This window comes from Populus trichocarpa, unplaced genomic scaffold (genome assembly GCF_000002775.5).
Source record: "Populus trichocarpa isolate Nisqually-1 unplaced genomic scaffold, P.trichocarpa_v4.1 scaffold_25, whole genome shotgun sequence".
Taxonomy (NCBI): Eukaryota; Viridiplantae; Streptophyta; class Magnoliopsida; order Malpighiales; family Salicaceae; genus Populus; species Populus trichocarpa.
This window is the reverse complement of record NW_026291139.1, coordinates 111,057-125,642: the sequence shown is the minus strand read 5'-3', so window position 1 is coordinate 125,642 and position 14,586 is coordinate 111,057. Positions and strand designations below refer to the sequence as shown.

Here is a 14,586-nt window from a genome sequence, read left to right as displayed (position 1 = left end):
TTCAATATAAGAGAATTGATTGGAAAATTTCATTTATATATAATAAAAATATGAATTTGATTGGAGAATTATTTGGATAGAAATAAAAATTCAATCAAATTTTTGTTACAGTTTGCTTTTACATATATGCACATGCTAAGCCCAATGCCTTCAAGCCATGTGAGTGTACGTCAGATTTGGACCTCATTTTCAGAAAGCTCGAAAAGGTGAAAAAGATCAAATTTAAGCTTCATCGGAATTCTATGCCTACCTGTGGGGGTCCATATTGCTTATCTTGGTGGGTGGGTGGGTGTGGTACTAAATAGGTGATCCATGTTATGTTGTGGGTCTACTAATTTTTTTTAATAATAAAACAATATTAAGATGATATATATATATATATAGAAAAATTAGAATTATAATAATTGACACAAAATAATAATAAAAATATTAAAAAGCAATGAAAAGAAAAGGCGTGAGTCAAATCTGATAAAAAAAACAAGCTCAAGTGAACATTTTAAACTCGAACTAAACTTTTAAATCCGCAATCCGTTAAATTCTTGACCCGATCAATACCTAAAAAAAATTTCAGAGGATAAAATCAATATAAATAAGATTCTTTTAGAAGAGCAACTCAAAGTAACCAGTATTATTTTTAAAATGATTAAAAAATTTTATAGAAAGCAAATTCAAAAATTTAACTTTTAAAATGATTAAAAAATTTTATAGAAAGCAAATTCAAAAATTTAACAAAATGTTGGAGGGTGAAAACAAAAAGTTTTGATAAAGGAAAAAATATCTAGGAAACCGTGTTAATTTTATAAACTTAGGCTAATATCTGCTAATATCTTCAACCCGTAAACCAATAAATTTTAAATTTGAACTCAATTAAAAAATTAAACACTCAATTAATTAAATATTGAAAGATAAAATAATAATAAAAAAAAAATTAATTTTAAAAAATTTTGTAAAATAAAAAAAATACAATTATAACAAAATACAACTAAGAAACTAAACATCCAATAATTATTTCATTGATATATTTTTAAAATTGAATCAATACAGATCAACTCTCCTGATCTGTGACTAGACCTAACATATCAACTCCGATTGAATCGAATATTATGTGGATGGGGTTTTACAACAGCCTACTAAATGGGGTAGCCTAGCATTAAGCACAGGCCTATTTACTAGAAAAAAAAGGGTAGGTCTAACCCGTAGGTTGGTTCCTAAGCTAATTAAGCAGATGCTAACACTAAAAATATTCCACTTTTAACGGAAGCTAACTTTCAAAGACAGATCAAATATTCCGAAATGTACTCATGTCCAAATATATTCTTAAATCTTGAGTTCAAAATTCAAATTTTACTTCCAACTTGAGCAATTGAGCATGCGGACAAGGGGTGATTATTTTTTTGTTTTGTTTGGTTTCATAAAAAGTAAATAATTAAATTGTTTTTTTTTAACCAAAATCAGTTCAAACCAACCGGTTTCGGTTCAGTTTGGTTATTTTAGAACAAAAACCGGTTCAAACTGACCGGTTTCAGTTCGATTCAGTTTGGCTCGTTTTTTTTCAGTTTGGGTCGGTTCGGTTTTTTCGATTTTAGACTTATAAAACCGAAATAGAATTGAATCGGTCAGTTTTTAAAAAATTTCAATCGTTTTTTTTTCACGGCTTAGTTTTTCGGTTATTTTTTCATAATTTTCTCAGTTTTCAGTTTTTTTCTCATCCTTAATGTAGATAATGAAATAAAAATTCAAATTTCACCAAAATGCTTAAATACAAAGTTAATAAAAATAACTCGGCTCACAATCTAATCTAAGATCTAGGTCATAAATTGAGTAGGTTAATATAAGTTGATTCAGGATAATATTCTAAAATGATAATATTTTTTTTAATAATAAATCAAGTTTTGATCAATTCAATCGGGTCAAAGATTAATAAATCAATTTTCATTTGATTTAAATTAAAGTCTAATTCGAGTCAAATCCTAGATTATAAAGTTTGTAGATTGACCGGCTAAGCTAGATGAAGTTTAATAAGAAGGTTTAAATACTAAAATGTTCTTCTATCTTGTTGTGTTTGGACTCTTTGCCATCACTCACATTTTCTCATCAAGAATCCATTGAGAACACCAGAAATTAGGTGACAAGAATGCTTCCTCGAACAAGAAGGGAGAGTTTATTATTACATAACGAAACCAACATTGACATTAACCCCAGCATCATCGATCAGCAGCAGGTTCTAAAGCTAGCAAGTTGTCTAGCTGAAGAGCAAGCTAACACAAGTGATGCTGACATTCTTATGGATACTCAGCTAATTGAACAAAAAACACTTATTTGAAAAAGGCCCAAACAGAGGATATTAAGATAGTGCTTTTTTCATGTCAAAATGCATGCTTGGCAACCTTAACACATGACTAGAAAGACTGGCCATATGCAGTAAAGGTCACTGCATTTTCTTTGCTTAACTTAACAAAGCTTGGTGCAAAAACAGCGGCGACGGAACCCTTTGCATCTTCCCCCAGAGAAACCTTCATTCCTGCACACCCATGCACAGTTATGGTCCCTAGCACATGGGCCTTTAAAATAATGGCTCTGTGACTGGCAAACCCTTGCCTCAGTAGGCACCACCACCTCTTCTGCTTGCAAAACCACACAACCAAAATCAAATATAATTACCAACAGAAGTACTTGATAAAGAAAGTGTTAAAAGAGTTAATGGAGGTGCATGCTCTAATTAAATGGACTTACGAGAAGCCAAGACAATGAGGAGCAAGAAGAAAAGCCCAAAGGATCTCTTGATCTCCATGTCTTTAGTTTGCTTAAAACGTTTGCTAGCTAGCTCGATCGTTCACTGTAAAATGAACTCTACTCATTTATATGCTGCCTAGAATATGGATGCCACATGAGGGACTGTAATTTCCATGCTGTAAGGGCAGACAAATACATTGAAAGTGTTAAAAGTAAGAACATGCTCACATGCACAAAGCAGACACCCTCATGCTCATCCACCTCATGTCCACTCATGAGTTTGTTTTGTTCTGGCGTGCAGGAGCACTGCTTGGTTAAACTACATGGGAAAAATCACAGAGCTCGATCTCTTTCACTATATATTTACTTTTCTTTAATTTCTTGTATTCAAACTAGATCCTGATGAATTCATCAACACAGAAGAAGAGTATATTTCTAGCTTTTATCCTCCTTTCCTTTCCTGTTCTTTAATTTCTTGTATTCAAAATTCCTCAATTCTTTCATCCCATTCTTCTATCCTTGTCATGTTTTGTCCCATAACTTTGTCAGCACGTGTTCAAATGAGTCAAGGGCGAAACGAAGTTCAAATTTAGGATTTTCTTAAGACAAGGTCACAACACTATCACTGTCAACCAAGCCATAAAAGAAGAAAGGATTATAAATGCCTTGTTGGTATGATCAAAGAACAAAAAGAAATACAATACAACAGACCTCAAGTATTGATAGGCCCCCCTCTGGTTATATTGATTACAGAAAATGGGATTTATGAAGATCTATAGGGAAAGTAATAAGATAGCAGATCATTTGGCTAAGGCTAATATTGATAGGCTCTTCGATTATATTGCTTGGTTGTGTAATTTTATAACAGATCGACCTCTTGTGCTTCATGGCTGTTTTAATTTAATTATTATATGTATTTTTAAAAGAAGGGAACCCTCAAGCTTATGATTTTCTTCTTATGATTTTCTTTTTAATCCATTTAGTTATTGGGGCAAAACAATTAACAACATTTTTGTGTAAACTAGGAATCAATCTTTTAATGTCAGATTGTATAAATTTTTTTTATCTTTGTTCAAAGGTGGTCTTGTTTCAATTAGTATATAGTTGATTATTATTATTTTTTTCATTAGTTTAGTGTTTGTAATGTTTAAGGAACAAGGTCAGTTCTTGTTGATATGATACGTTATTAATTTATGAAAAAATCACTAAAATACTAAGATCATGATTTATTTTCGTCAATTTATTTAAGAACCATGTGAGACATTTACTCTTTAACTTAAGCCAAGCAGGTTAAGTGGATTGACTCGGGATTAATTGACTCGGGACTTGACTAACCGGTCTCTAGCCAGAGACTGGTGTCAGAAGAATCAAATCAACTGAAATTGACTCGTGATCTAATTAAAATCTAGTTCGATTTAAAAAATAAAAAATCCAAACAACCCCGAGGCTTCAGCCAGGGTTTAATAGACTTCCGACGTTTTATGTGGAAACAAAATAACACACACAAATCAGAAAGGTTCAAGAGGATAGAGTTCATCATTCATATTCCAATATTTCTAAAAACAGGGAAACCAACAGCTAGCATGATCAGCTGAATCTTCAATAAAAGGAAGGGATTTTATTTATTTATTTAAGCAAAGTACCCAGCAACGCCACACATATGAAAAACAAGTAAGAGACTGGCCATGACATGGTTGCTGCATTTTTCTTTTGCGCGAGTTGCATTATTTCACTAACAAGGCTTGGCGCAAAAACAGCGGCGGCGGAACCCTTTGCATTCACCACCGGGAAAACCTTCAGTCTTGCACACACTAGCACAGTTGTGGCCTCTTACACATGGTCCTTTAAAACTATGGCTCTGTGACAAACAAACCCTAGCCTCAGCAGGTACCATCATTTCCTCTGCAAAATGACACATAAATTTTGAAAAAATCAACCAATCAGTCTCCTTTAAAACACATACAGAAAGCACAGTTGATTTAAAGGCTGGGAAAGAACAAATGGGTGCATGTTAAATATGTACAATGACTTACGGGAAGCCAGGGCAATGAGCAGCAACAAGAAAAGACCATAGCATTTCTTCTCCATCTCTCTGTCTAACAAGAACCTGTCTAACACTAGCTCTCTGTCTGCAACTACTACTAGTATCTAGCACTTCTTCAACTTGAAATTGATTGGGTTCCCTCAAGAGTATTTATACTACTCAACAAGATGCATGTCACGTGATCAATGGTAAAAATCCTGGGATTTTTACATACCGTTGCCATTGCCATAATTTCTACTTTATATCTAATAAAAAAAAACATCTGGTAAACTAAATAGTTTTTAATTTTTATGTTGAACCACGTATAAAATTGTCTTTAATTTATTCTATATGTGAAAATCTCTATCTTTTTTAACTAAAAATAAAACTAAAATATTTTTAAAAAAATAAATTGTAATAGCAAAAACGATTACAATGCACATTTGTTGCCGAACAATCACTTCGCAGTGATTAAAAAATATTTTCACGCGCACACAGAAAACCCTACCGACAACTTTATCTACTTCGAGATTTCTCACCGACAACTTTATCCACAGCAAGATTTCTCACCGATAGCGTTATCTACATCAAGACTCGAGTTTGTTTTCTTCTGCCATTCAGCAGTAATACTTCGTCGTGGCAATACCAGAACCAGATGTCTCTTCTTGAAAGCATGAAAAAAAAAAAGGGATATGGAGTCATTCACTGAGGCACTTTTACCTTATAATTAATTTACTCATTCAATTACAGAGAATAAATTTGAATTTCTAACCGGCTATCATGTTAAGAACGCAGATGAACCAGATTTATAAGAATACTTTTATATTATTCTTGAAACTAAAATAATTTACTTTGGGGATGAGGGAATGAATACGTTGAAATAAAAAAGTATTCAAACATATTAAAAAAATTTAATATGTTATGTATTATGTGCTAAATTGTTAGTTTTTCTAGTATAAGGAATGTGATGTATAGAAAACAATTACGGCATATATTACTAAAATGTAAGTTCTTCTATTATAAGGATGATGATTTATAAAAATAATTCGGACTTTTTTGAAACCAACATGGATTTTTTTGAACTTTGAGGGATTCGCAATTTGTCTGCATCGCTTTCTCCTGATTTTACTCACATCCACTCATGGCCTCTTGATATTGATATTAATCAAAAAGTCAATTATTTAATTTCTAGCGTAGTTTAAAGATATTGCAATATAATGCATATGATATCAACTGGTCGGGGAGTGGGCGTATTGGCCAGGGGTGCAAAAAATATATCTTAAACTAGAACACACTCATGCAAAAAAAAAAAAAAAACCCCATACATGTCATGAAAAGGGAGTGAAGTCTTCACTTATTTCTTAGTTTAATTATGAAAATATCGTTGTAGAAGGGGTAGAAAGAATGTTAAGAGAAGCCAAGACAAAACTACAGAGGTTTTCTCGGATACCGTTTGCTTGTCGAACTTGTTTGCTGGAGAATAATTTACTTTTAGTAAGTAGTTTTTATAAAAAATTAATTATTAAAAAATTAATTATTTTTTAATATTTTAAAAAATTAATTATTTTTTAATATTTTAAAAAATTAATTATTTTTTAATATTTAAAAAAATTAAAAAATATTTTTTAATATTTGACTATGTCATGAAAAATGAGCTAAAAATAATTTATTAATTTGTTTTGAAGTTTATTAAAAAAATAAGGACAAAATCTAATATATGAAAAAGTTGGAGGATAAAATTGAAAAAAAAATATTAATTTTATAAATTATTTTAAATAAAATAAATAATAATAAAAAATTAAATTTAACAAATAAAAAGATCGAAAGATAATAAAATTAACAAAAATAAAATCTAATTTCATAAACGTTTTAAATAAAATAAATAATAGAATTAAATCTAATAAATAAATAAAAATTAAGTGAAAAAAAAAGTTTAGATGCGTGTAAAACGTTTTTTAAATAGTGTTTGAGTTTTTTATTTAAAATTAATGTTTTTTTATTTTTAAATTTTTTTAATTTTTTAATATCAAAAATAATTTTTAAAAAATATTATTTTAATATATTTTTAAATATTTTAATTATTCATACTTTATATGAGGATAGATACTTTAATGCGGGGGAGTCTATCTACTATCTCCATTTCCACTTTCCACGTTAGATCAAGTAAACGACAAATAAAAAATATTTTAATCTGAACTTTAATCATGTCAGTTCTTGTTTAACTTTATTTCTGGTGTTCCCCTCACAATTTCTCTTGTTCACTTGGTGGCTTGAGGGGTCTACCTGAGACGGAACTGGTTATCTAGACAGTATTTGCACTTTGAAGATATTTTTCGATTTTTTATAATTTTTGAAAAGTATATTCTATTTAAAAATATTTTTTATTTATTAAACAAAAACAATTTAAAAATAATTTCTAAAAATTACTTTCCATACAATAAACGAGGACTTAGTCTACATTGCTGATCTCTGCAGCTCGATCTCCAATCAAAACCACCAACTAGTAATAAAAACAGTTTAACACCTTTAAACTTTCAGGTTATATAAATATACATACACACTAGAATATTTTCCCATACTTATCAACGGATCATTAATAATTTTTTTAAAATATAAAAAAATATGAAGTGTATATAAAATATATTATGTATTTTATGTCTGATGGTAATGTCAGATCCAATATTATTAGATTTAGTGGTCAAATCATACGACCCGATAGCATTGGACCTAACAATCAAGAAGTTTAAAAGTTGTTGAGTCTAGACAACCGAACTCAATGCTATAAAATCCTACTGGAAGTTGGACCCAACACTATTAAATCCTGGTGGCAGCATAACCGCTAAAAAAAAAGAATTGCAACCCAACTCAATCTTAAATAAAAAAAATTATCATTATTCAACTTTTATATAATATAAAAAAAATATTATTAATTTATTTTTTCTTTATCGAATGAAAAAAAATTAAATAAGAGCAAAGAAAAAATCTAAAGAGATAAAAAAATAAAATTGAAAATATTTGACGGCTCAGCCAGACCTAATAGTGTTGGGCCTAGCTGTCAAACCAGACCCAACAATGCCCCTACAGTTTTTTTTAATTAAAAAACAACAAAAATAATGCTCTAATGATGCTAAATTATTTAAAGTAAAAACACTTTATATTTATAATATAATGAATTTTTCTCCAAGTTACATGTATAATGATTTTTATTATTATTATTATTATTATTAATGTGAATATTTAGATAAATTTACATGTATTTTAATTAATATGATATGTTCTAAAATTAATAATAATGTAAATTTTCAATATCTTTAAAGGACACAAACATATAATTATTAGACTAGTTTAATTAGCCAAGTGTTTTTATTTTAAAGTATAGTATAATGTAGATGCAGAGAACGTGCTGTCTAAGAATGGTGGGCTACTGGCTAGCTAGAAGAGAGTGCACTGTCGGCAAGAAGCAAAAGTGATACTGAGGATCATTCACGTGAAATGACAAGAGCAAGCTTGTCCAAATACGCTTTCTACCACGATAGCTGTGCACACCAGCTCTTAGATAGCTAGATGGAATTGGGTTTCTGTGTTTGCCACATTGGAAGAATGTTCTTATTGTACGTGGTGAATTCTTGGCATGAGGCAAGATTTGGTGGCGTGGATTTCTATTGCCAGGAGCCCAAGCTGTGGGAGAACTGTAAATTAGCCACTAAAGTAGATTGTAATTGATAAGAAACTACATGACCCGGTTTAGGAGAAGAAAAAAAATTAAAATTTGTCTCCTACTATGCATATACCGCTTGATCATTTTTATTTATAATTCATTTGTAGCGAAATATATTAAATTATAGAATTAATGATCATCAACCCGGAGTCCTTTGATCTGATCATTTTATTAAAAGTAAAAGGATTCATTAATGTTATGGCTAAGTTTTTCATTTTGTCAAGTGGGTTAGAGATAATGCTTGAAAAATACCTTTTATTAATGGGGTTAAAGAGGATATTTCAATGTGGAAGTCCAAATCTTATATAAGTTAAGGGTAACGAGATTTGAACTTCTAATTATATAGTTAATAAAGTTTTGATTGTATATTAAAAACATCAATTCAATTTAATAATTTAAAATATTAAATGAAAATTTAAAAATAATTTTATATTATTTTCGTTCATAATTTTTTTTATTAATATGATATCTAAGTCAGTTTACACGCACCTTAACTACTTTGATGAACCCTGAAATTAATAATTATATAAGTCTCCAATTACTCTAAAATTAATAACTTAAACTCATAATCATTAAAAAACAAATCTAAATTTTAATCAGTTCAGCTACTTTTAAAATTTTTCGATGATAATTTTACCCGGATGTAATGTTAAAGTAAGAGCAAAATAGATGGGAGGGGGTACGAAGAAGTATGCATCAAAAGATTTGCAACCATTCTTGGTGGTTGTCTTTTGCCTTGATGGTGAAAGGCAACAAGCAGGCTGTTTTAAAGAACAGTGGCATGATCTAACATATACTATGATAGGTAGCTGGAACTATCCGGGTGCTGAGTACATCGATTGGATCTTTTCTTGAAGAGCTTTTTTTTTTTTTTTTTTGTCAAGTAGTTTATTCTTCTCTTTGCCGAGAATTTTTTAAAGACTTTTTCATCTTCTTCATTCAATGTTATCTTAATATGTGAGTTAGGAGATAAGTTTCCTTATAAATTAGGATTTTGTTGTTAAAGCTACATTTTCTTGTTCAAAATCTAGGTCACGAAGGATCTAACGGTTTAATTTTGATCAATCTACACTTATTTTAAAAAATAACATTGAAATAAAGTCAATTTTAAAAAAATAAAAAAATAGGTTTTTTCATTAATCTAGGATCAGGATGATTCTTATAATTATTATTAAAAACTTAAAAAATTATAATATATGTAGTTCTATTGAAAAACAAAAAGGAAACAATAATTGGTTCCTTATTTCCTTTAAGCTTGCTTTATTTTTTTTCTTTTCTTTCTTTATTTAGTTTCGGGTTTTTTTTAATGTTATTGTGTGTTGATTCCAGTTATAAAGTCATGGGTCTTGTTGGATATATATAATTTTAAATTTAAGAAAAAACCATATCTTTCCTTAATCCCTTAATTTATTTTTTTTTGATAATCATATCAAAAGTATATTGAAAAAGCCATAAAATCAATAGCCAAAGCAATATACAAGAACAAGACCAAACAAAAAAAAAAGGAGCAAATTTAGAGAAACAGAGAAAGAGAAGACAAAAAAATAAATAACCAATGCTAGTTTGTTATAACAGAAACAAAAAGACCAAAAAAGAAGTAAAAATGAAAATAACTAGCTAAGATTTCTTATTACATGACAATTTAATGTCATTAATAGATTTTAAGAAGTTATTTCCTGTATAAATGAAGCTTGAATCCAGAGCATGTAACCAAATAGCAACCCAATAAAGAATGATGGAGAAATAATCAAACAATCTTATAGTTGCCTCCTCAAAAACAATCTTGTTCCTTAACAATCAAATATCCCAAGTGGTACTGTTGGAAATATAATTTTGTCATCTTTTCTGTGTCGAATCATCATTGGCTCTAGCATTGAGAGCAATTGATGATATTGTTGCTCTTCATAAGATAAGAGGTTTTTGTGCCATATCAAATTCCATCACCAATAATCATTCAACCATTGGCGCATCTCATTTTAAATAGCAAAAACTTTATAGAGCCCAGGAAAAATGCTATGCAAAGCATTTGATCCAATCCACACATCAGACCAAAAGAGAATGGAGGATCAATCACCAATCTTTAATTTAATGTTTAGATGCAATACTGAGTTGATAACATTGCTGGACCAAGATAAACAAAATATCTTTCCAAAATAAGGAAATATGACCATGTAATTTTGGAATTTCATTCTGAATTATGAGAAGTAAAAATAGGATGTTACTTGTTTCCACAAGGCATGACCTGATGAGCTTAGCCTCTATATCCATTTGAAAAGCATAGACATATTCTTAGACATTAAAGAACACAACCTAAGGCCTCCATATTTTCTAACTTTCACCACAATATACCACTGCACCTAACAAATTTCTTTTTGCTTCGCTACCCTAGACCACAAAATCTTTGCTAAATAGAGGTCAGGATATTACAAACATCTTTCAATGTAAGAAAAGAAGACATAATAGATAGGCAACGAACTCAAGATATTTTGAATTAGGTAAATACGTACGCATTGCCATACTAACATATGACCTCTCTACATGATCAATTTTTTTTTGAAATTTTTAATAACAGGCTTTCATGTAGACAATCTTTAAGATCAGATTTCAAAAGCATATCTAGATAAGAACAAGGCAAGAAATCAAATATGAAAAAGACTGAAGATATCATCCTAGAAGAAGTAGCTTTCCCAACGTTTATGTCAATTAAAGAGCTTTTGTAAAAGTTAATGTGAAAATATGAACAAATGGTGAATCACAACAAAATCTTTTTTAACTGTTTTGAACAGTAAAAGCAGGAAAATCAGAGTATCGTTTGAATATTGCATGACTAAAGCAAAAGCTATATCTGAAAAGGATACATTTGAAAAGATTAGTCATAGCTGCTCCATGAAACAAAACAAATAACAGCTATGCTACAATAAGAAAAAGGAACGGCGAAGAGGGTCTTCATGGCGAATGGCCCATCAAGCTTTCTTTTCCTTTTTCTTTTTTAATATTATTGTGGGTTCTGGATACTTGTTGGATATAAGATGATAAAGCTATGGAATTAGTTGCTGTATAACCCCAGAATGCAATCCTTTATTTGATTATTAAATAAATGAAATTTTCATGCAAAAAATGGATATGTATACAGAGTAAATTATAAATTCGTTTTTATAGTTTTGTAAAAATGAATTGAATAGTTCATTTAATTTTAAAACTAATTAATTATTAACTAATCCCTTTACTAGTACTGTTGGTCATGCTTAATTTAGTTTTTTATTTCAAGAAATATTTTCTTTCTTTGTCAATCTTTCCATTCTATCTATTTTTTCTTCTTTTTTTATATTTATTAAAACGAAATAAGCAAAATAAATTAAAAAAGAACAATGAAATAAACATAACAGGATCATGCTATAAATAATTTTAAGAACATAGCGACTAATTAATTTATTTTGAAACTAGAGGGGTTGATTTAATTTATTTTAAAAACATTATACGGACTCATTTATAGCAAAGTGAAAAGGAATCTCAACACATAAAACCATCCTAATATAACTTGAAAGGATAAAATTGCAAAGAAATAAAATTTATTGACTGAAATAAAAAATTAAAAGTATTAGAAATAAATAGTGCAATCAATAGTAAATTGATTCTTGATCAACTGTGAATTGCTCCGTGTATTTCCTCCAATATTTTTAATTTATAATATAATTATAATTATAATTTAATTATAATATAATATAATATAGTTATAGTTATAGTTATGATATGATTATGAATAAAAACGGAGCATTAGTCTAGCCTAGCGCTTAAAATTTTACATTTATAACCTGAATTGTGGCTCGACTTTGGGGCCTTCCTGGCGCCATTAATATGGTCTGTCCTGGGGCTACTTTTCTTATGGCCTTGGGCCTTTCGTGGCCTGCCTTGCTTCACTTGAGAAAAAAAAGGTCTTTCCTTCTTAACATTTTAATCTCTTCTTTTATTCCAAGCCAGAAATTTCATCAAAAATCTATTGCTCCTTGCACACGACAAAATGCATCACTTCCTCTCTTTCAATTCTTACTCTCCCAAGTATACGTGAGATTTATCATGTTAGTTGCTTCAAGCTTGTTTTTTTAAGAAAAGTTTTGAATTCGAGCCTCGTAAATGAAATATATTATTGCTAGAAGAATTTTATTTTTAGTGAGCCAACCCGACTTGACCAGATTAATCAAGTTCAGTAGGTTCCATATATATATATATAAAGTGAGATTTAGATGCAACTTTTTTTTCATCTCTTCAACTGGCTCTACCAATTAAGCATCACTTTAGATGCTTAAACATGCTCTAGCTAGAGTCTAGATCGGCAGATCACCAGGTTGACCATAAGGGTTTTTCAGAACTGCTGGCATGGCTACTATAGCACCCACACTTTCGAAAACAATGTTATATGGCTCCGTCAACACATTGCTACCAATGGATAACCAAGGGTAGAAAAAGCTGGAGGAAAAGAACCAAGCAAGCACATGGGGTCTGTTGCCATTGCCAGGAACTGCAATTTGCACTTTGGATTTGGACCCTCGTGATCAGGCAAAATAATGACTCCTGAAAATATGCATCTTGATTGCCTTTGTTCCTTCATTTTTTGCCCTTTCTAGGGCCGACTACATCATCAATACATGCTTTTCCCTTTAGCTTTCACTTTACCAGGTCAGAGAATGATCTTTTGTCACCTCGTTTTTTACTCACTTAGCAGCAAAAAAAACTAAAGTTGTTTATCTTCAAGAATGTTAATTTGGTTCTGCATGAATTTCTTCTCTCTCATGTTAGCCACTTTAGATCAATGATGGCGTGAAAAAACATGCAAGAGGAGTTCTGTTATGGAGAAAACTAAAATAAAATGAAATGAAATTTTATATGCACTAAAAGCATGTTTAAGTATAGTTTTTAAATTTGATATGGTTGATAAATTAACTCGGGATTTTATCGGCTTGAAATCCAACTCGGATTAGATTTAAAAAAATAATTATAAAAATTAACTCTGTCAATACCAAACAATTTAGTGAACCAACTCGCAATCCAGTTTGTTTTTTCTTAAAATAAACTTTAAACAAAGTCATTCAAACTTTTTTTAAAAAAAAATAAAACCTTAAAATAACATAGTTTTAGGGCTTGCTTATTTATTAAGTGATACGAGATCTAAACTAAATCATGAACCTAACTAAGTAACTTTACTTGAAAATGTTAATGTTAATGATGAACATCAACCTCCACCTTCTGGGAAGATAGAACATATCCCAATCTTCTTCATGACTAATGGAGAAAGAGCAGATTAACAAATGCAAAATTGATGCAAAAAGCATTTAGGTAAGGCTGACATAACTCAAAACGAGTGCCGACAAGCAAAGAAAGATCATTACATGGGTCCATTGCCTTAATTAGTTGTCTCCAAGTATCGTATTATCTTAATCCCAGAGAAGAGAAGTGTAATTATCCTATTTCATTCAAACTCGATAAAAGTAAACATGGCATTGGAAATAGAAGTCTTAAAGATTATTTTTTTCTTGTTTGATAATGATCATAACTAGGAAGGCACTGTGAGATCAAGACAAATACTTGAATTCGGAAGCTACAGTCAACTGATAATCCTATAGCATAATACTTCTTTGGTTTTTGTATCATAGACCAATTTGTCTTGAAAATATATATATTTTTATCAATTCTGTCCCTCGAATTTCAAATTTCTCTATTAAACCTTTCATTCCATCCAAATTGTAAATTTTCTTAAGAAATGATAGTGTTTTCTGATAAAAGAATACAATTGAGAAATCAAAATTGTAAACAAAATCTATGCAAACACTTGTTTAAGAGCAAGATATAACATAATAGTTGAGGGGTGTATTAGAAATTTTAAAACTCGGATCAACCAACCCGGAATCTACACCGATTTAAGTTAAAAAATTAAAGAAAAAAATTAACTCGATATAATCCTGAACTTGGGTAAAACCATGTTAAATTTGGTGAAAAACTCAATGTTTTTTTCTAATTTTTTTTATTTAATAATTTTTTTTTTGAGTTAATTATCGAAACTTCAAATCAATCTAAAATAACTATACCAACAAGAACTCGTAGAAAGAGAAGAATAAGG

At 29.9% G+C, this 14,586-nt stretch overlaps 1 protein-coding gene across 1 annotated transcript; it reads right to left on the bottom strand.

Moving 5' to 3' along the window:
- Positions 1 to 4,331: 4,331 nt before the first annotated feature.
- Positions 4,332 to 4,935, bottom strand: LOC127904826 (defensin-like protein 1). The gene is made up of 2 exons (XM_052449788.1): positions 4,767 to 4,935; positions 4,332 to 4,635 (listed from the first exon to the last, which is right to left on the bottom strand). Exons 1-2 carry the CDS (start codon positions 4,819 to 4,821, stop codon positions 4,466 to 4,468), a joined length of 225 nt encoding a protein of 74 aa, XP_052305748.1. The 5' UTR covers positions 4,822 to 4,935; the 3' UTR covers positions 4,332 to 4,465.
- Between the last annotated feature and the right edge of the window lie 9,651 nt (positions 4,936 to 14,586).